General features: G+C 37.8%; 1 protein-coding gene and 2 long non-coding RNA genes across 9 annotated transcripts in view; 1 reads left to right on the top strand and 2 right to left on the bottom strand.

Moving 5' to 3' along the window:
* The window catches only part of LOC149034665 (uncharacterized), a 262282-nt gene that overhangs the window by 10798 nt on the left and 228843 nt on the right, over positions 1-22641 (bottom strand). The window lies entirely within an intron of this gene.
* LOC149034675 (uncharacterized) overlaps positions 1-22641 on the bottom strand; it is a 181730-nt gene that overhangs the window by 53395 nt on the left and 105694 nt on the right. The gene's annotated exons all lie outside the window — the stretch shown is intronic.
* Positions 8340-22136, top strand: LOC149034680 (uncharacterized). Its single transcript, XM_089194473.1, has 5 exons — positions 8340-8493; positions 9489-9650; positions 9912-9989; positions 16410-16477; positions 17638-22136. Exons 1-5 carry the CDS (start codon positions 8397-8399, stop codon positions 20329-20331), a joined length of 3099 nt encoding a protein of 1032 aa, XP_089050599.1. The 5' UTR covers positions 8340-8396; the 3' UTR covers positions 20332-22136.

Below are 22641 nucleotides of genomic sequence, written 5' to 3'. Positions count from 1 at the left end.
AAGGTTTCTAGAAAGTATTTCACTTTGGATATCATGGTTCATTTTACCTGATCCGTAAAACATTCTACGAGGTGGCTCTTCTTGTCCACTGACACAAATTGTCAATAAACAATGCAGGTAAACGTAGAGTTTAAAAATCTCAATTGGCCGGAGGCAAACCAATCGGCTATAGACAAAGTGCAGCCAAGGAGTTGAGCTCGAGCAATCGAGAACAAATCCAGTAAGTTGCAGGGTAAAGGACTTTAACCTGGAACCTAGTGCTCAATCACTCGGGCACATAAGATCAACCTGTTATTTCTGTGAGTCGTGACGTTTGTTTTCCTAAGGCAATTCACACGCAACACACGCCCTCTAGTACCAGGCTTCAGGAGTTTTGTGTTTCATTTTGCGTCATTTTTCACCTCAAGCGAACACCAGATATTTTGTATTGTACTGTTTTGTCTTTCTTCCCACCTACCCTCCCACCCTGGGTGATTTTGCGTAATGTCATAGGGTGGCAGAGAGGTTTATTTGGCATATCATTGGCTGTTGTTTATTTTTCGTTCGTATTTTTAATAAACTTCTCTCAGTACCAAAAAGTGAATTGTGTTTTATTTGTGTCAGGGGGCATAGTTGGGGAATAAGTTTCTTTTGGGAAAGGCTTTTTAACGACGGTAGGAACATAACCACATTCTATTGGAGTGAGGAAAGAAAGGAAAACCACAGGGTACCCACTCTCGTTCCCGGAGCCACTCGTTTTCTCTTATTTCGAACACGAGGAATGCTTATTGATTTTGTTTCTAGGATTTACCTCTTAGGTTTAGTGTGTAGAGTGCTAAGGAAACATGTAATAATAATAAAAATAATCACATGAAGTGTAGCGAATCAAATCATATGAAAGTGAGAGAATACTGTTATGTGAAGCGCTCGAGAAGTATGTCAGTAATGTTAAGGTATATGCATACAAAGTATGCTGAGTTTTTTGGAGATTTCTACTCCAAGTATTAAGTATATTTTGGTTGCTTTTGGCCTCGCACAGTGGCAAGCATTAGAATTATCAACGTTTGAATAAGTGGGTTTAGTTTCTAAGAAAACTGTGATGCTGCTTCGGTGAGGGGTACAACAAGATAATTTGGTTTATCATTCGACTGCTCAAGGTAGAGTTCAAATAACGCGAATATATGTATATACCACATGTGTACAGTTGGTTATTTTGTACTGCTAAAAAACCTGTTTAACCGGTCGGCTGCGCACGCTGCGCTTCTCTATCCGCTTTGCTTTTCCCGCCTTATTAGAAATGAGCAGAAAGACTTGGCGGAAAAAAAAGCAGTTGGATCATAAATAACTTATTAGATATTTTGGAGTGTAGCATTGCTTAGTATTCCTTGTTTTTATTTTGACGAGCCTGTGGGGAAAGGCAAAATACGGCACAACTCGTAAAAATACTCAGGTATGTCACCGCCATATAAAAAAATCTGAGATATCCTTTCAGGAAAAGAAACTAGAAACGTATCTCCTGAACCAGCGCGGTACCACTTACCCTCCGGGCTCTAAAGTCCTCGAAAGGATATGCAATCAAAAAATGAGAATAAGATAAATAATAGTTTATGTTCACGTTGCAGCAAAATTTTTGTGAATATATTCCGAGACGAATTTGTTTCTGATATTAGAAAGACTTACCTCTCATGTTTTATGTTAAGAGTGTCAATGAGAGCATGTAAAAGTGAAATAAAAATAATGTAGACGTTCCTGCAGTTAACTGACGAGGATTGCTAACTTTTATTTGATTCTGGCGTGTAATTGACTGTATTGCTGCTTCGTGTTACTTATGGGCTAATTAAGGTAAGCTTGTTTGAACAAGTAACAGCTGTCGAATTCACAAAAATTCGCAGGTAATACCTGGCATTTACTTTGGACAAAATAAGTAATCCGGGAGGGTTAAAGGGGATATCCAAATTATCCATTTCATTCAGTGCAGGCGCTGTTGATCGAAACACTTTCAGTTTCATCTGCGTGTCATATGGAGAATGTACACAATCGTGTTTGGCACGAACTTTCCATGTCGGGCTTATATATGTATTAACTTAAGTTGCTCCCGTGTTTGCCTTGCATTTGATCAAAAAACGATAAACATTTCCTGCGTATTTTATGTGTTTTTGTTGATTATTTCATTGTTTGAAAGTAATCTTTTCTTTTTAATAGACTGCTTAGATTGTCCTTCTACGCTGCACTGATGTACTGATTTCCTCGTTAACCATTGAGACAAGTTGATTTTTCTTCAAATGTCAACTAATGATTTATTGCAAGCGTCTTTTCAATTAACTGCACTCGATTTTTTTCGAATCCAATTCATCAACTGGTAATGAGTGATTGGTGTCTGAGGAAAGTTTTACCTTTTCGGTCATCTGCTAATCAATGCTAATCAATAAATGATCAATCAACTGGTTTAGTTTTGCATGTGGCTACACGCATCCAAGTATGTCTTTGGTGATAATTTCTGTTATTACATGACAAGGTAGTCTTGAGGTAAATTTGAGAATTTAAAGCAAACTGCGGCTAAGCGTCGGTTTCACGGGGAAGATTGAGTTCGAAGTGAATTGAAATGAAACTATGGTATATGTGCTTGGTTTCTGCGTTGGATTTGTGGCCGCCCGATCATTTTGAGCTTGGATTTTCGCTTCTCAGATCGGGCGTTCGGAAATGGAGTGTGCTGCCTTAGGCTTCTCTTATGTAGTAAACTTAGTAGTGGATAACTCGCTGAAGTGGTTTCTTTTTAACATAGTAAGCGGTCAGATAACAAGCGTTACACTGAGGAAGTAAGGTGAGGCATTTTTATTGAAAATTTGACTACATTTTTTTATTCCTAAGAGCGGTCATAAAAATTCCTAGAGAGACTATTAAAATTTCACCATGACTCTTATTTCGCAAGATGATCATCTCACAACTGGAGCTTGGGCTGCCTGTGGTGTGAGTTCAGACAAATTAAGTTTTTTTTCTTTCTGTTAGGGTGAAGTAACGCGATATTTTCATCCGTTTGAAAGTTATGCTCTTTTTCTGTTACAAAAATGAAAACATTAGGTACACAAAGTGTCCCATCTCAACTCGCCCATGCTACGCATACCTATGTTTTTATAAATGATGTCATGGATCAAGGGCTGTGTACAAAAAAAGGCATGAACCAGAAATCCTGGGCTCATTTGATAAGTGTAGTGGTTTGTGCCCTTCGCGAGAGCCTCGTTGATTAAGGTCAAAATTTATCGGGATATGAAAGGTTCGCATTTCATTTTTTGTATCAATTTTAAGTTAAACGAGTATTTACGGCTCTTTTACTCACATCGAACACGCCTTACAACCCACGTTCCATCACGTACCATAAAAAAAAAATAAAACAACAACAAATCAGAAAAAACCCAATCATTGCAAAACATGAGCATTAGGCAATTGTTCACGTGCTTGAATTGTACTCCACCAATCAAATTCACATCTACGCGCGCCCGTGTATTATTCTCCATTTATGACTCATTTCTTGGGGGAAGTCCACAATGTATTACATCATCAACTTCTGGTTTTCCTGAAAATGTCACGCAACGGTAAAAACATCGTTATGGTCGTGAAATAAAAAGTGAGTCATTTGTATCCTGTCGCGGTCGAATGAACATCTTTGGTGGCAGCGAGAAATTTTTAACGCTCGCCATCCCCAGCTCGAAGCGTTGCATCTGCGTTACCGCGAGCTAAATTTCAGAGGAATATAATCAAATACTTCTACATCGTGAGACCACAAGGAAAAAAAATAACTCCTCGACACCGTGCATGTTAAGTCATCTTCTGAAGAACTCATCAAAATATCTTCGGTCTTACAAATTTAACAGGTTCTTAAGGACGACTTAAACGCTCCGTCGTTGACGAAACGTCGTTTTAAGGTAAGCTCTGAAATAATTAATTAAACCAAGTGGATTTTTGTCTCACCCACTCGCAGTGTTCCATCAGTAACATTACCAGTTTGTATTAACAAAGAAAAACTTTTTACATTGTAAAATATAGACAATCCGGTATGAGGCGTGGGGTCTTGGTTTCATATAGGTCTTTCAGCAAAGTGAGCCGGCAACAACACACTAGGCCATATGATCGCAGACAAGAGCAAGTTATGAAAATGTTATCGATCTAAAGTGCTGCGTCCCTGCTTAGTCTATTTTTTTAAAAGAATATTTAGTGAGAACCGAGAAAACTGAGTGTTACGAGATAATCTGAAGCCTTTTTCCTTTTTATTTTGATTATAAACTACCGTCTACGTGTTACATCCTGTTCACATTATAGAAATTGAAAGAGGAAGCAGTTGTCACAAACACATGTTTCGAGGGGAGATGTAAAACGCTCCTTACTTATTAAATGATAAAAAACTTGGCAGGTATTTTCATTCAGAGAAAAATTTAAGGCGACAAATCGAAATACGAATTCTTTAACACATCATTTGACTTCTTTTGAAAAAATGTAGGTTATATTAATAACACAGCGTAACTGAATATTTATCAGCACACCTGTAGAAAATGAAAATAAGTTGAAATCCAGCTTGCACATAGATTTTGGAATAAATGATCGTCTTCTTTGCTCTTTTTTTTTTCCTACATAAATTAACGAGTGAACCACATGCTCCTCGTTCTTGTTCGTCATAACTCGAGTCGGAAATTTAACGAAAATTTGAAATGAGATTGCCTAATTGCATTTGCTTGTTCCACATAAAATCATGAGTGCTACCCGTTGGTGATTTTCATTGAAGGCATTCTGGGTGGCGAATATTTATCTATTAGTTTAGTTTGAAATGACAGAAGAAAATAGTCCAATATGAAAGAAAGAAAACATTACAATTAATCCGAGTCATTTCGTTAGTGCCATACCCCCTGACTGTGGTGTACTCAAAGTTCTACGGAGCATGCCCGAAGGTGTGGTTGCAAAAACAACATGGCACGATCGGTAAGAAGTAAAGATCGTGTAGATTATTATTGCTTATAAAAGCAAAAGGAAATACAAACCCGGAGTAAAATCGTATCAAGTGGAAAGACTTGTCAACAAGCGGAAATGGTCGAACAAAGTTTCGCATATTATCATGATAATTTTGCAGAGTTGCAAACAGTGGACTGCTGATTTTATGACTAGCATATTTACGTGTACACTACAATAAATCACATTTGAATTACCTACCTTAAAATGCCTGGCTAAATTTCCAAAGTGGCTACCAAAACAACGAAAAAAAGTGCCGATGCGGCGAGCGCTTTCTATATTTTTTGACTTGTTGTGATACATCCCTGGTGAAAATCTTTGAAGGATCTTTAACGATCCTACAAGATCGTTATGAGAACCTTTAAAGATCTTCAAAATTCTTGTTAAGATCTTCAGGGATATTTTATTCTCTTGCCAGGATCTTCAAGGATCTTCAAAGTTCTTGTCAAGATCTTCAAGGATCTTTCATTTTCTTGTCAAGATCTTTAAGGATCTTTCATTTTCCTGTCAAGATCCTCGAAGATCTTGTCCGGATCTCCAAAAATCTTGACAAGAACTTCAAAGATCCTTTAAAGATCTTTGAAAATTCTTTGAGGATCTTCCAAATTCTTGTTAAGATCTTTGAAGATCTCTCATTTTCTTGCCAAGATCTTCAAGGATCTTTTACTTTTCAGGATCTTGGCAGGAAAATTTTGAAGATCCGTAAAGATCTTGGAAAGGAAATAAAAGACCCCTAAAAATCTTGACAAGAAAATGAAAGATCCTTGAAGATTTTGAACATTTATTTTTCATCCCACTCATTTCTTTATAATTGTTTCTTGGCCAAGGCCTGGAGAGGTCAAGTATGATCGATATTTCGGATTTCTTGTAATGGAAAACTACCTTGTCGTCTTAAATAGAGTGAATTAATACTTAAAAACGAAATTACCATCAGAAAAGCAAGTAGAAGGAGGCAGTAGAGGAGGGGGTGTGCAGACTTTTGGGATATGTATATTTCTTTTTCTTTTGCTTCCTCATTTAAAAATCAAATAAGAGAATTTTACTTTAGTTTGGTAAAAGTTGTTTCTTATGAGAAAGGATTCAGCATGAACTCTCTCCTCTTGTGGAGACATGGTGGCCTTATGATTAGTGAGGTGGAGTCAGGGTCAAGAGAGCTGCATTTGTAACCTGGCCAGGTCATGTGTTTTGTTTTTGTGCAAAATAATTTACTCTTACAGTACCCCTCTCCACCCAGGAGTATAAATGGGTACCAGAAATTAGTCGGGGGGGGGGGGGTAACCATGGGGTGTACTGTTATCATGTCCAGGGAAGAGTAGTAATACCTAATCGCTTCATGTGAGAAATCCAGGATTATAAGCTCAGGGCCTGGATGGGCCACTCTTAAATACAGACTTTACCTAACTACCTACTACAGCCTTTGGTTTAATAATTTCAATTGCTGCTGTTACAAATTATATGAACTTGCAACATACAGATGATTATTTTTTCCCAATTTATCTCAGACAATAAGGGCTGTCTTTTGTAAATCTTGAAATTTTCAAAAATCCAGACAGAGGCGGAGTTTTCTATACTAATGTCTGAGCACTTTGTGAGCTTCCCGCCATCTGGTGGGACGCGTAATTAAGCACACAGTGGTAAAGGGCCCTTCCGCAGTATCACTTGAAATTCGCTCGGTAATGTAAAAAAAAAACAACAACAACAACGCGAGTAACACATATATATCCAAATTCTTTCATCACAGGAAAAGTTGTAGGACCTGATAGCATCTTAGGGACGGACCATTAGGTTTTTTTATGCGGGGGGGGGGGGGGGGGATTGGGGTGTTGGGCAATAACCCCCGAAAAAATCGAGCATGGGCTTAATGGAAGAAAACAAATCGTGCAATTGGCAAAAGACCCCCCCCCCCCCCACCCCGCACCAAAAATCTAATGGTCCGTCAATAAGGTACTTTTTACATTATTCCAAAATGGGTTTCATTCCGGAATGAAATGAATTTCATGCCACGTTGACATGCAAGATAATTTAGATTATAAAAACAGGTAGTAAAAAGAAGTATTTACGTCCCTTTTCTATGCTTCCCTCGCTCCTACAGAGGATTCATACAGATATGAGTGTCGTACCGCGTTTACATCATACAGGTACAAAAGGTCGTCCAGAATAAGTGTTTCTTTCTGGAATGAAAACCTCAGTTAACTCATTCAGAAATGACTCGTTTCGAATAATTTTACTCTGGTATCATGTGGCAACCGAGATAAACTCATTCTTGAACAAACCTCATTTCGATATTATGTAAAAGGCCCCTAGGAGTTTTTATTCCCAGAGCATCATGCTATGCTTTCCTGCCAGAACACTATAAATTTCAATAGCGTTGAAGCAACAACCCGCTTTGAACTGCTACGCTGCCACTGAAACAACGATTAGTGACCACAAAAGTAACATATTGTAATATTGTCAATTCAACATAAACAAAAATCTTCATACAGGGTAAATATTCATTTGTGTTGGTATCAATTATTGCGTGACTAGCTTCTGATATAGCTGGGATAGGGGAAAACACAACGTAAAACCTGGGCTCCCGGCAAGAAGTAATACCCAAGCGTAATATAATGACCGAAACAGCTTATTGGTCTTATAAAATCATAAATAAACTTGGTAAGAGTGTTAAGTTAGATTTTTTTTCAAATTGTAGCGATTTATGCCTCCATATGCCAATAAAAGGTGGCGACAAATAAACACACCATGTATATTTCATAGTCGCTAGCAAATAAATTTTGCCGGACTTTGAGTTCGTCTCACGATAGAACAACACAATTACACAAGAAAATTTTTACAGTAACCTTATAACCATCCTCTGTCTTTGTTTTGATGCTACTTTTCGACATAGAAAAAGTATGTCGGACAAAAATATTCACCAAAAAATAAATATTTTTGTGCCAGCCTCAATAATGTCAGGGGATTAAGTTTAGATGATACAACAAAGGATTGTGTCAACACAAATACCGGAGGTCAAGTAAATTCGTTACATGAGGTCACACAACTCGGGTAATATTCAGAGTGAAAATTTGCATATTTGAGCGGTCGAACGAAAAAAAGTCATTTCTCAAAAACTAAAATATATTTTTAAAAAAAACCTATACCACAATTATTGGGACATATTGGGCTACAAAATATGAAAGTAGGAGAGAAAACGAATTTGGGCGACTTGCCGCTGTTTGTCTGATGCAGGTTGACATTAGCTCTTAATTGGCTTCTGATTTTGTGTCTATGTATCCCTTCCATTCTCAGAAGCGAAAAAATATTTATTTTGCTTCTGGGTAATATGTTGAGCTGATGTTTACAACCATTTTCAACCACCTTTTTTTCAGGCCAGGATGACTTAAAAAAACAACTTTTTAAGAAGCATCAATCTTCTTACAGTTGCTATGGCTACAGGAAGAAGTTTAATTAAAGTTCCATGTGAAAATGAAGACTTACCTGACAAAGAAAATGCACCAGATTTTGATGAGGACACTTTACGAGGTGAGCTAGGTTCAACTTCGGCTTCAGTTATTGTTAGAACAATTTCTATTCGATCAGTTTCAAGAATGCCAGCAGATGTGGAAAAGGATATATACACTGTATGACCGCTTTAAAGGATATTTGGCCAGTCATGACTCTCTTCTATGATTACAATATGCTGTTCATTGAGAAGATCTATGACACAGAAACTTTTGCTATTTTCTTTTCTAACAGTTCAAAGCAGTAACACAAAGTTATAATAAGTTAAGACTTTATTTGATCATCATAAAAAATCCATTATAAGTTTGCATCATAGGTACCATCATCGTCATCACCATAATCTTTCTATTTTAATGAAACATAATCACTTTAAAACCTTCAACATTCCCTCCTTTCTCCTCGAGCAACCCACAGGCATTTGATCTTCATCCAAGCCAAAGAGGGTGGGGGGGGGGAGGGGGTTTAACCCTGCCTGACTGACGTTAGAGAATTTGAATAAAAACTGTCACATCTAATTTCCAGTAGAGTACAAGTGTTAATTATCATTGAATATGGAGGTGTTTAAGGCAGATAGTGCACTTTCACTAACAAATGCTTCAGAAGAAATAGGGTTTCAAGGTCTAGGTTTTAAAGCTTGGTCAATTAGTTTTTAAAGCTTGATCAATTAGTTGAAAGTGAAATTGCTAATTATTTCGCCTTTTACATAAGATTGTGTGGGGCATTTGAACATTTTATTAATTTTGCCCAGGGAATAGGAATTTTAGGAAACCTATCTCCAAAATCTCTCATCTCCAGGGGTTTGCCTCGAATTGAGTGATGCTTATAATTCTCATCATTATTCTTACCCATGTTGTCACCTACATTGTTATCATCATCATAACTATTTAAAATCTGCAGATTTGAAATCTCCAGATCTTGGCAGCTCTGACTGTACACGAATAATTATTAACTACGACCACAGACTTTGACACCCATTTTTTAATTTTTGTTCAAATTATTTTATTTTTTCTTTGCAGCCACAGCTGATGTTTATAAGAATGAGGGTAATGAGGCCTTCAAGAAAGGAGATTTCATCAATGCTATTCATTTTTACACCAAAGGAATTAAAATCAACTGCAATGACAAAGAACTGAAGGCCAAACTGCACAACAACAGGGCAATTGCACATTCTAAACTTGGTAAGATGATGAGAGCTTTAATATGCATTATTTTCTCTATTTTGAAGCTATTGAGTTGTCAGTAGTAGTTTTCTGAAAAAGGTGGTAATTTTGAATGCATGCCCGAAAAAATTTACATCTTATCTTGGCCTCTCAAATATACAAAGAAGTAACCTCTTACCCCAGATATCAATGAGCATCACAAGGTTTTCCCAAAATTATAGTAATGGTAGTTGGTTTGCAACATGTATGGCTAATCAGAGGTATTTATTTCAATACCAGGAAATCACCAGGATTCACTAAGGGATGCAGAAGCAGCCATTGAGTTAAATCCAACTTTCCTTAAGGCAATTGTGAGAGGTTAGATATGTTACCTGTGATATAATAATAATAAAAAAGAACTCAACACTCTAAGGTTAAATGAGGTTAAATGGAGTTCAATCTTGTTTCAATTGACTTTAATTAAGAGATCGAGACCACCCTGATGTACATTTGAATCCAGCTCTTGACTGCCACGCCATTACTTCCATTAATCATGATGAGAATATTATTTTGAACGGGATGAAGGACTCAATGCGGAATGCAAAGCAAAATCTCAGCATGAATATTTTAGTTCCATAAGTTCAATGAGTCACAGGTGTCAGATATGTCAAGAGTGTGTCCACGAGAGCACCGGGCAGTCGTGCTACATGCCATCTCACCGATTTCAATGAAACTTTGCCAGTTTAGAGGGTCTACCCCAAAACTCAAAAAGACAAACTGGTTTCTGTTTTGGTTTTTTTTCCGGGGGGAGATAAGAACCTCTCACTGCGATGGTATTTAACTGATTACTTTGAGGATTTGCACACATATTTTTACATCCTTAGTTAATGTCTGCTGCGAGTATCAGTCAGTTTGATTGATGGCTTGTCAATCAACAGAGGCAAATATACGACAGTATTTTTAGACTTTTCGATTTATCCAAATATTTGACAACTTTGAGGTCAAATATCTCCCGTTGCCAGAAAGCTACAACACTAATCTTAATTACCCTTTATAACCCATCATTTCATCTCTGAAAAACATCAAACAAATCTTTAGGTATTACCGTATTTTCAAAATTGCCTTTCAAAATCTGCGACTGTGACAAGTTTCTCTCAACAACACCTGTCACGCACTTCTTGCTCTAGTCGGTCACTTGACAAAATAAACCTACATTTTTTAGCTCTTTATACAAGATGATTGATCAAGAAAGGTGAAAAATGTGAAAAACTTTCGAGAAAAACTTTCGAGAAAAACTTTCGAGATACATGTAGACGAAAAATCAATGGGAAAATGGTAGCGTTTCTTTCTTCAGTCGTGTATTACTTTTAAGATTTGCTAAACTCAGCAGATATGGCTTTTGTACGGCACAAAACATTCATTAGTCTATAATTTGATTGTTTATCATAATCAATGCTCATTTTAGGAGATTTTAAAGTCACATGCTGCGTGTTGACTGATATTACTACATGTTCCAATGTGCTACAACTTCGGCTTTCACAGACGAGAAATTCTGCGCTCTCGCTCGAGAGCAAATATAAATTGTTCTATCGGACTAAAAACTGTGCTTCTATCCCGAAAATAAAATTAAAATAGTGTTGACGTTGTCACTTACCGCCATCGAACATTTACATGCAGAACTCCGCTATGCTAACATCTGTTGTGTGACCCGAAGACCCGAATTATTCAAGCGCGTTGTTCATGCTGTCTGCTAGATAACAATTTCAGAATAATCTGCAGATCTCTATGATTATTTACCTGCATCGATCGTAAAATATCTGCATATTTTTTTCAAGCATTCTTTTACCACATATAAATCTACATCTCTCTAGATCGAGTGTTGTCGGCGTTTAATTGCGTGACTTGTAAAATTTTTAAATAAGAATGAGCCAGCAGTAATTTGACGAGTAGCCTTCCTGCAAATTTCCCTTGATGAAATCCCAAGACATAGCCAGTTGTTTTCGTGAGCAAAGACAATAAATATGAAAGAAAAATGAGATGCAAATGTCTTTTTTTTTTTTTAGCTTAATAGCAGCTGTACCCTCTCTTGCAGTCTTCGTCTTAAATTTGCAAGGTCCCTCCTTATCTTCTGCCTTGTTCGGTCAGTTTCGAATCCTGAAGCTAGATCATTGGCATCGGCCTCTCCGTCCTCATTCATATTTACAGAGGGGGACCTCATCAATAAACCTCTTTTTGTTACGGCAGATAACCGGCTGAAGTATCGAGCGATTTGCTGCTGTATCAACCGGGCAGTCTTAGACAACATTTCTGGCTGGTGTCGTCTCTTAAACTCTCTCGATATTTGGGAAATCACATCAGAGGCGGTTGCCTTACTAGTTTCCTCCCTTGCCCAGCACACGTCTAGGAGATAATTCTCTGCTTTCTGAGAAAAGGTGGCTGTTTTTTGTGTTTTCCAAAGAGCCCATCCAAGGTCCACTTGTCTAGTTAGGGATTATTCGTCAGAATTTTTACCTAAAGTCCGACCTTGAACGTAGCCATCCCCTATAGAATGGCAAGCCGGTCTTAGTCCATTTCCTCTTGATCTTATCATAGGCGGAATTTTTTTGTCGGCTTCACTGCGTTTGTCTTTGTCAGGGTACATTTGGATGGCAGCCAATGACTGAAACGTCTTGATACATCCTTCTTTTAGCAAGAATATCTCGCTTTCTTGTTCCGTCTATGAAGGATTGGGTATAGTTCTCGCGATGACCCGCGTTCAGAAATCTGTGCACGTTGCTGATAACCACCCGCTTCTATGATTAGATTGCTGAAGGTTTCTAATGTGATGAGCCTAGTGAGACCCTAAGGTGCTTCAAACCGCGCCAGTTGGTCTGCGTTATAAACTTGTCGCAGTTCTTAAGTCAGAGGGAGGATCGCCCACCTCTATTTATGTGAGCGCCTCTACAGTACCTGCGTATCCCTAGCAATCATATGATATAAAGTTCATCTCAGTCACAAATCACCAGTTAGGAAAACTGATGTTCAGATAAGTGCTCTTCTTGCCCATCTTCCTTATTCATTACCGACTCTAAGATAGCAGCTACAGTACGCGTTCTATTTAGGTTTACAGTCACCTTGCCGCCACCAGGAAGACTCGCCACCAGCTTTGATTTCTTCTGCCATCTGCAGATTCATCTATCTCTCACGTTATGTCTCCGAATTTTATGAGGAGGATACTGGCATTTACGAACCCGAAAGTCTGAATCTCACACCAAGTTGTGCACGATATTTGAGGTACATCGTGAAATCGCGGCCTTCGTAATCTCCAAATAAGCCAATACGCGTTAGAATAAGCTCCATCTCGGACGAAACGCATGTTTGGGATACATCGACGTCTCTCAAATGTTTTTTTTTAAGCTGTTTACCCACGAATTTAGAGGTATGAGCTGTTACCGTCCCTGGCCAGCGCGAGAAAAATAACATTTGGTTAAACAGTTAGTTGCAAATGAACAAGACAACTGCACCATCTTGACTTTATCAATTCGAGTGTTAGATTGAATTGAGGGCTTTTTAGACACTCGATTTCTTATATGGCATCACTATGAAGATGTAATACAACTGATACACCTACAGTACATAGGATTAACAATGTCTGTTGCGCTGTTGCGAGAAGGAGGAAAATATTACCGGAAGTGTAAACTCTTTTTAAAAAGAGTTTCAGAGACGTTTCAGAGATGTCTATCTTTGATCGGCTGTCACAAAAAAAGACCCCCACTTAAATTTACTAAGAAAAATGAACTTACCAACTCCTTGTTGAAAAAATTGGAATTCGTTTGACCGATACGCCGGTTGTTTCAATTTTGCTTTTTCCTCGGGCTGCTATAAAACAGTTCATAAATTGACTAATGAATAAAATGTTTTGAAATACCGTTCGGAATTTGCCTTTTTTTTCTGCGTGTAAATCAAGGGTAGACAAAGTTTTTTAAAACATTTGACTAGAATTTCATGGAGTTCACCTTGATAATTTTTGTCGGCCAGAGTCAAGACGCGCCAAGGTAAGGGACATCGCCCTCCAGTAAAATAATTTTCCAAAGAATAAACGTGGCAAGCGTGAGGAAACGCACATTTTTTTTATCATTGTGATCAAAGCCCAATGATGTACCTAAATTGGTACTTACGGTATCAAACCATCGATTATGACAGGGTGAGCTTAATTTTTCTGTCGACGTCGACGTGACTTCACATTAAAAGCGTTTTTGACGGAACAAACTGGTGAGCATCACATGACAGGACGGAAAATGCGTGCACTGTAAGTACCTTCCGTTGTCTCCATACAAACCCTTAGAAAAGTTTTCTAAGGCTTTGTATGGGACAAAGGGAGGTACTTACAGTGCACGCATTTTCCGTCCTGTCATGTGTACGAACTGAGAAAGTAAAAACTTGTATTTATCTCCCACGCGTTTCGTCTGACAATAGTAGACTTCATCAAGGATTTTTTCAAGTAGGGTAAATAAGCTTGCTCATATACAAATAGTAAATAAGTTGTCTCTTTGCTATTGAAGCCAATGGATAGAATTCGCCTGGTGCGCCTACGGTGTTATATATGCGTGACATTTTCCGGACGTTACATGTACGAGTACGTGATCCGTTTGAGGGTCACGGATTTAGTGTAAATATTTCACCCCTCAACATCACACAATGTCTCTAGTTTATAGAGGTCTTAGAACGTTTCATTATATGGAGTTGCCTTCTGCGGGTAGAATGCTAAAAGCGAATTTCTCAGGCGTAATTGCCTTTGATTTCTTAATTGATGTTGTCGCAAACCTAGTTTTTGGGAGTCACGAGACAAAAAAAACTTATCAGGACCTAGTTTCATGTTCTAATGGAAATAAATAGTAAATAAAAACACATTTTCTTGAGAAATAAAGTCACAAATGACGGGGGCTCTCTGAAACAAATAGTGATAGAAAAGGATTTCAGTTCTGGTCAATATTGACTTTTCACGGCCTACTTCCAAATCTGAGGGAATGCACTGAGGGAATAAAAAAACATAAATGTGTGATAATGCAAGCAAGAGAATGAAAATCCAAATGAAGAAAAAGGAGAAAACATAGGAACCTGTGTTGCAGCGTGCAGATATCTTTCGAGCCAGACCTACACACCTAAGCCCGACACCACCCAGAGAAACTCGAAAGAGTCCTGTATATGAACTAGCTTGCACGTGCACGCAGGAAAGGCCATGACAATCAGCGAAAATAATAGCAAATGCAAATGATATTTGCAGTCAAAAAACAGGAAAATAAGATAACAGAAGGATTAAGAACTTTCTAGAAGCATCTTCTTGAAAAAAAAAGATGAACAATTTTTACTTCTCATGAAAAGTCACGCAGTAACCCTATAAATACTATTTCTATACGTGGAATTTCTTGATGGTGGAAAGTGGAAAAAACATTTTACAGTCTTATTTTCTGGAAACATGGCGTAGTTAATGAATTTATGGGGCTATTGATATTTCCTATCAAATAAGGGGGGCAGAGTCTCCCGTCATGCGCGGTATGGAAAAGCCGAAGTTGTTACATTCGGGAACTTGTACGTCAACAAGCAGGCGACATGTGACTTTAAAATCTCCTCTCCTGTTACAGTTTCCTTATTGTAAACTGTGCGATAATAATAATAGACGATCAAAGTATAGGCTAATGAATGTTTTGTTCTGTACAAGAGCCCTATGTCCTGACTTTAGCTAATCTTGAAAGTAATAAACGACTGAAGAAAGAAACGCAACGATTTTCCCATTGATTTTTCGTCAACATGCATCTCTCTAAACTTGAAATTTTCCATTCCTGCAAAAAATCTCGAACGTTTTTAACATTTTTAACCTTTCTTGATCAATCATCTTGTATAAAAAACTAAAAAATGTAGGTTTATTTTGTCAAGTGACCGCCTAGAGTAAGAAGTGCGTGACAGGTGTAGTTGAGAGAAACTTGTCACAATCGCAGATTTTAAAAGGTATCCAAGACAAAAATACGGTAGTGCCCAAAGATTTTTTTAATGATTTTCAGAGATGAAATGATGGGTTATAAAGGGTAATTAAGATTAGTGTTGTAGCTTTCTGGCAACGGGAGATATTTGACCTCAAGGTAAAATATTTAGATGAATCGAAAAGTCTAAAAACAAAATCGTATATTTGCCTCTGTTGGTTGACAAGTCGTCAATCAAACTGACTGATGCTCGCGGCGGCCATTAACTAAGGATGTAAAAATATGTGTGCAAATCCTCAAAGTAATCAGTTAAATACCATCGCAGTGAGAGCTTCATATATTTTACCTATTTGAAGCGATTTCATTAGTGAAAACCAAGAAAAACCGGGGGGTGGTCTATCTCCCCACGGAAAAAACCAAAACAGAAACCAGTCTGTTTTTTTTTACTTTTGGGGTAGATAGAGCCTTTAAACTGACAAAGTTTCATTGAAATTGGTGAGATGGCATGTAGCACGACCGCCCGGTGCTCTCGTGGACACGCTCTTAAGTCACTATCTAGCTGTTTTAGAAAGAAGGATCAGGACTTACCTAACTCTTAGTGTTTTTGTGGGAGTTGTTGATCCCAATTTAAGTGTTCTTAGACGTTTCGGTTGTCTGTAAAGCTAAATAAATCTAACTGAAACCTAATAGGGCCTGTTTATTCTTTTCCGTTTAGTTTTTTTGTTTTGTTTTGTTTTGTCTTTTTTTTTTCTTCTGGTCTGTAATAATTTCAATGGTTTCAGGTTCTTTTCTCATAATTGAGCTACAGTAGTGGTATGCTTCTTTGTGTTGTTGCCTACAGGAGCCGCTGCTTGTGTTGAATTGAAGAGATTTGCAGAAGCAATCAGTTGGTGTGATAAGGGACTAGCTGTATCCTTTGAAGGAATCGTTTATTTTTAACCGTGGGTATAAAAAAAAAAGTTTCCATAATTTGATGTTTCAAGGGAGAAAATACAAAGTGTGTTTAAGTGTGTGTGATTAAAAACATTGGAGAAGTTATTACCTCATGACTTATTAATGAAATTACTCCTTTTAGCCAATTTGACTAAGTTCTACTATCCATGCCAATAACTGTTACATTAGTTTAAATAACCCTTTAATTTCCAGACCAAATTTGTAATTATCCTTACTGTCAACCATACAATTCTTGTAATGTTAGTACAGAGAATTCAGTATTGCATCAGCTAACTATTTTAAAATTGATATATATTATTTTACTCTCAACACTTATCTGATTGATATTGTATTGCTATTGTAAGGAGAAATTCTCTTTTGGTCACTCACGGGAGTTAAAGGGTTAGAAGACTAATATTCATCCAGTTTATACATAGTACTTGGGTAGATGATCTCTCTAAAACAAGCCAGAACAAAAAGCTCGGTAATGTTTACATATCTTATGCAGATTTTCTTGCCTTCGACCTTTTTCCACTACTTAGAGACTCGGAAACTTTCGTTGTACCTTCCTATGGACAAATAAAAATTTTAAAGACATGTATTTGTGTTGTAGACTCATTTCTTCCACTGTTGTAAAACATTTGTCTGATTTAAAAGCTATATTAATTTAAAAATTGAGCAAGCGCTGCTCAGTTTTTGAAAACTAAGGATAAAATCTAGATATTTCGCGTTAAATTTTGAGGCTGCACACAGAAAAAACATTTTTTGAAGTGTAGATTTACTTCGTAACTGACTTCAAGACTGAATGTTGATAAATCATCTACCTTTGATGCAAAGCCCTCCTAATGGGCCATTTTATAGTTGTGTACTTAGTTGCCAAGCCTTTGATTTGGAGTGAGGCTGAAGGTGACCTTGTTGTGATAGAGACCAGTATCAAGAAACGATAATAACAAAGAAGTTTGCATTTAAAAAGCAGCAATGCTTTTATCATAACAAGGTCACCCTTTATCATCCCTCTTGTTCAGAGGCTTGGGAACCAAGCACGCAAATGTTAAAATGGACTATTACATATCAGTATGATCAGAAACATAATCTTTTTTGTTTTTTCCACATTTTTTACCCTTAACATAAAAAAGATTGACAAAAACAATAGGATCTTGTTGTCATTAAGACTTCAGTCTGTCAGCGAAGTGGGAGATAAGTCCATGGAGGAAAAAGATCCTATTAGTCATGACCACGGCAGTGCAAGTTCAGGTGATGTCAAGAAAGTCATAGATCTCTATAATCGGGGAGAAGAAGCCATAGAGTACCTCAACCTATATCTTAAAAAAGCTAAAGAAGTAGGAGACAAGCATGGGGAGGGTAACGCTTATGGAAATCTTGGCAATGCTTATCGCCGTCTGGGTGATTTCAAAAAAGCCTTAGAGTATCACAACCTACAGCTTAAAATAGCTAAAGAAGTAGGAGACAAGCATGGAGAGGGTGTTGCTTATGGCAATTTTGGCATTGCTTATATTAGTCTGGGTGATTTCAAAAAAGCCATAGAGTACCTCAACCTACATCTTGAAATAGCTAAAGAAGTAGGAGACAAGCATGGGGAGGGTAGTGCTTATGGCAATTTTGGCATTGCTTATATTAGTCTGGGTGATTTCAAAAAAGCCATAGAGTACCTCAACCAACATCTTAAAATAGGTAAAGAAGTAGGAGACAAGCATGGGGAGGGTAACGCTTATGGAAATCTTGGCAATGCTTATCACCGTCTGGGTGATTTCAAAAAAGCCATAGAGTACCACAACCTAGCTCTTAAAATAGCTGAAGAAGTAGGAGACAAGCATGGGGAGGGTAGTGCTTATGGCAATCTTGGCAATGCTTATGAGCGTCTGGGTGATTTCAAAAAAGCCATAGAGTACCACAACCTACATCTTAAAATAGCTAAAACAGTAGGAGACAAGCATGGGGAGGGTAGTGGTTATGGCAATCTTGGCAATGCTCATAGTAAACTGGGTGATTTCAAAAAAGCCATAGAGTACCACAACCTACATCTTAAAATATCTAAAGAAGTAGGAGACAAGCATGGGGTTGGTGGTGGTTATGGCAATCTTGGCAATGCGTATCAGTGTCTGGGTGATTTCAAAAAAGCTATAGAGTACTACAACCTACATCTTAAAATATTTAAAGAAGTAGGAGACAAACATGGGGAGGGTGGTGGTTATGGCAATCTTGGCAATGCGTATCAGTGTCTGGGTAATTTCAAAAAAGCCATAGAGTACCACAACCTAGCTCTTAAAATAGCTAAAGAAGTAGGAGACAAATCCTTTGAGGCAATGGCCTACTATTCACTAGGATTCGTTTTTGAGTTGCAAGGTGGACTGCCAAAAGCCGTTGAACATTACCAAGCTAGCATAACCTTATTCAATTCCTTGAGAGTACTTTTAAAATTTAAAGATGAGTGGAAAGTTAATTTTCGAAATCAGCATCAAATGGCGTATACGGGTTTGTGGAGAGTTCTCGTAGAACAAGGTAATGTAGATGAAGCCTTATTTGTTGCTGAGAAAGGACGAGCTCAAGCTCTGTCCGACCTTATGGAATCCAGTTTTTGTGGTGGAACAAGTCACCATAAGGGAGAAGATGAAGATTGCGCAGGTTTAAAAAACGTTCCATCAAACACTGTCTTTCAGGCAGTGGACCAAACTGACATCAATCTTTGGGTTGTGTCCGAAGGAAAACAAGTTCAGTTAAGACAAAGTAAATTCAATGGTTCTGTTTCAGTTTCCTTTGAGTCGTTCATGCACGATGCCTATAGGCAACTTGGTGTTCGTTTTAATGTGAGATGCGAGAATCGATCTCTGGATGCTTTGAGGGAGAACCGGTCAGAAGTGGATGAGGAAATTAAAGAAGATAACCCTCAACTTCCCATCCAACAAGATGAATGCTTAAGCACTTTGTATGATACCGTTATGAAGCCGGTGGCTGACTTGCTTGAAGGGGATGAGCTCCTCATTATTCCCGATGGACCCCTTTGGCTCGCTCCTTACGCTGCATTGAAGAATGGTAATTCCAGATACCTGTGTGAATCGTTCATAATTCGACTCGCTCCATCTTTAACAAGTCTTAGACTCATTGCCGATTGCCCCGATGATTATCACAAAAGCAGTGGTGCGTTACTTGTAGGAGATCCGTGGGTAGCCGAGGTTACTGATGGCAAGGGAAAGAAAGTCCTCAAGCAGCTTCAGTATGCTAAAGAAGAAGTAGAAATGATCGGAAAAATTCTGAATATTAAGCCGATCACTGGCAGACAGGCCACGAAACGTGAGGTGTTGAAAAGACTCGGTTCCGTTTCCTTAGTTCACTTTGCGGCACACGGATGTATGAAAACTGGCGAAATTGCTCTTACACCTAACCCAGACCGAATATCTACTGTGCCAACGGAGGAGGATTTCATTTTAACAATTGGAGATGTGTCGAGTGTTCAACTTCGGGCCAAACTTGTTGTGCTGAGTTGCTGCCACAGCGGCCGGGGCGAGATCAAGGCTGAAGGTGTGGTTGGCATTGCGCGCGCTTTTATGGGGGCTGGTGCTCGGTCTGTTGTGGTATCCCTGTGGGCGATTGATGACGAGGCTACTCTTGAGTTCATGAAATGCTTTTATCAACACCTTGCAGAAGGTAAACCTGCAAGCGAGTCACTGAACCTGGCCATGAAAAGCCTCAGAGAATCGGACAAGTTCCGCGACATCAAACACTGGGCGCCCTTTTTGCTGATTGGAGATGACGTCACTCTTAACTTCATGGCAAAGGGAGGAGAAAATTTAAATGTAAAATCACATAAATGAAAATTGTCTTTTTTTCTCATCCCAAAAAAAATCACGTAGGAACTTGGACAGCTTAAATGTTTCTCTATTTTGAGAATTTTTAACTATTTTTCATTGCATTTTACTTTTTTGTTAAATAGAACTTGAGATGTGTAACTCTACCTTGATGAAGAAATAAAAACAGTCTATTTCAAATGTTTTGATCAGTGGAATTGTCTTTTCAGTTACCTTTAAAATTTAACTGCTTACAAAGAGAACGAAATGTAACAAGGCTTCTCTTATGAATGCCGACAGTAGTTGAAGGAGATTACGAGGTTTTTGTTTTCGTCAAAATGACACTCAGCTCTATTCCTGTATCACAATCAGTTTTATGGAAAACAATTTAAAGGCTTCTTCTTTTACATAACCATGAGCTTGTTCACCGGGTTTTAATTACCTTTATACTCTAAGCGTTTGATAAGCAAAGAAACAGTTCGTCATTTGCAAAAGTTGGCCAAATTGTTATTTCCAAAAGTTTGATTTGCAAAATTTGCAGCAATATGTTAATAAAACTTGGGTGATTTCTTTACATCATAAATTACTTTGTTACAATTTGAGATTATCTTCACAAGAGAAATTGACTAATATTTTTTTCAATCTATTCTAATGCAATCTAATTTTATCAGAGCCAAGATTGCCATTCTAAGCTTAATTTGAAGAAGTAAACATCACACATAATGTTATTGAATTTACTGACCATATGTTACAGACATTAGACCTACTTTTAGGGGTGTAGCCAGCCTCTAGTCCCGTTGGCCCGGCCTACAATTGTATTCCGCCCGCTTCGCTTTTATGATATGACTCTTGGAAATGTTGAAACAAAAATTGAAATTTCTTAAGGAACAGGCCTATAACAAGTCAAAAGCTGGCTACAACCTTGTTTTTAATCGAACGAGTTTCGTCAGTTCTAGTTCGTTTTATCAAAGTCTTATCTTTCCGTTTTAAAGAACTACGGCGAGAGGTTAAAAATTGTCCATGTAATCTAAACAAGGAAACAGCGAAGCAGAGTTCACTGTAACTGAAGTTTCCATAGCTGTGACTTCCAATGAATGTGCTATGGACTTTGCTGTTTCTTATAAGAAAATATTAACGCTAATTAATTGGAGAAGCAGATGAATTAAGCCATGTAGTCAATAATGGGGATTTTTTTTTGGTTAAAAGGTTCATGAACAAAAATGTAAATCTAGTCCTTAGTTGGAAAGGTTCAGGGCTTTAGGATAAAACTTTCAATTTTTGAAAATTCCTTGTTCAAATTTTTTGCATTACTTTAAATTTACCTCAGTATAATTTGAAGATGTCTGATAATACCTTTCTTAAATTTTAACAGTTTCAACTAAATATGCTTTGTATGATGTCAATGTATTTTGTATGAAGTGTTTTGATGCTATTTTTATTTGTAGTTGAAGACAATTTTTCATTTACCTTGTTTTAATTTACTCATGAACTCCCAAGTTCTGAAGAAAATTCTCCCAACTGATAAGAATGAGTTTCTTTGTTGCATTATTCTGAGAATTCGATGTAACATTACCTTTCTAGCAAAAAACTATCCTCCAGTTTTCATTTTCTGTAATTCCTATTGACACCGTGTTTGTCGGTGTATTAGTTTTGTGAGGAGAATTTAACTATGATTAGTCTTGGGAGTAAATGGGTTCATTTTAGTGTCTCCGTTTAACGCGTATTTTACTTAAAGCCTTCGACAAGTTAATGCAGTTGCTACTGTACTTATTTTTTTTTACTTCTTTGTGTAGGAGAAATATACAGTGTATAAAATTCAAAAGCGGAGTTGATTTTCATCGTCTGTCTCCTTATTCTAGGGATTCACGTGAGATGCAGAGAGAACAGATCTCATCCCGTGCGCGCCAAGTTGATAATCTGTGCAACTGACAGTGTCCTAACGTTCCATGTTTCAAGCCTCCACCCACTTAACAAACGCTCATCGTCTTTTCGATTGTGTCACTTCCTCTGTCTATCGTTCTCCATATTTCCGCACGGTTTTGAACGCCGACGGACGTGTTAATACCGTGTGCGCCTTTTTTACCTTTTTTCCTCACACAAGTTTTTACAACTTGTCGCATTTGTGCATCCCTTTTTTCTCCTTCCTTTGGTTCCTTCCCTTTTTTACATCGTACTTTTCCTTTATTGCCATCTTTACGCGCACCTCTTCCATCGCCCTCAACTTTATTCTTCTGTTAACTTCATAAGACGCAACTATCTCCTCGTTTGTTTCAGTTTTCACTCGTCTCAATCCTCGCGCAACGTCAGGATTCTTACAACTCATATACCTCGTTACTC

The sequence above is a fragment of the Pocillopora damicornis genome, chromosome 14, assembly GCF_964200805.1.
Source record: "Pocillopora damicornis chromosome 14, jaPocDami1.2, whole genome shotgun sequence".
NCBI classification, from domain to species: Eukaryota; Metazoa; Cnidaria; class Anthozoa; order Scleractinia; family Pocilloporidae; genus Pocillopora; species Pocillopora damicornis.
This window is presented reverse-complemented; position numbering and strand designations above follow the sequence as displayed.

What these genes read in the sequence shown, in the direction of transcription:
- LOC149034680 (XM_089194473.1), top strand. Translation starts at nt 8,397, where the DNA reads ATGGCTACAGGAAGAAGTTTAATTAAAGTTCCATGTGAAAATGAAGAC. An exon ending in TGATGAGGACACTTTACGAG is followed by an intron (nt 8,494 to 9,488) that starts GTGAGCTAGGTT and finishes TTTTCTTTGCAG; the next exon opens with CCACAGCTGATGTTTATAAG. An exon ending in GGTGTGATAAGGGACTAGCT is followed by an intron (nt 16,478 to 17,637) that starts GTATCCTTTGAA and finishes AACATAAAAAAG; the next exon opens with ATTGACAAAAACAATAGGAT.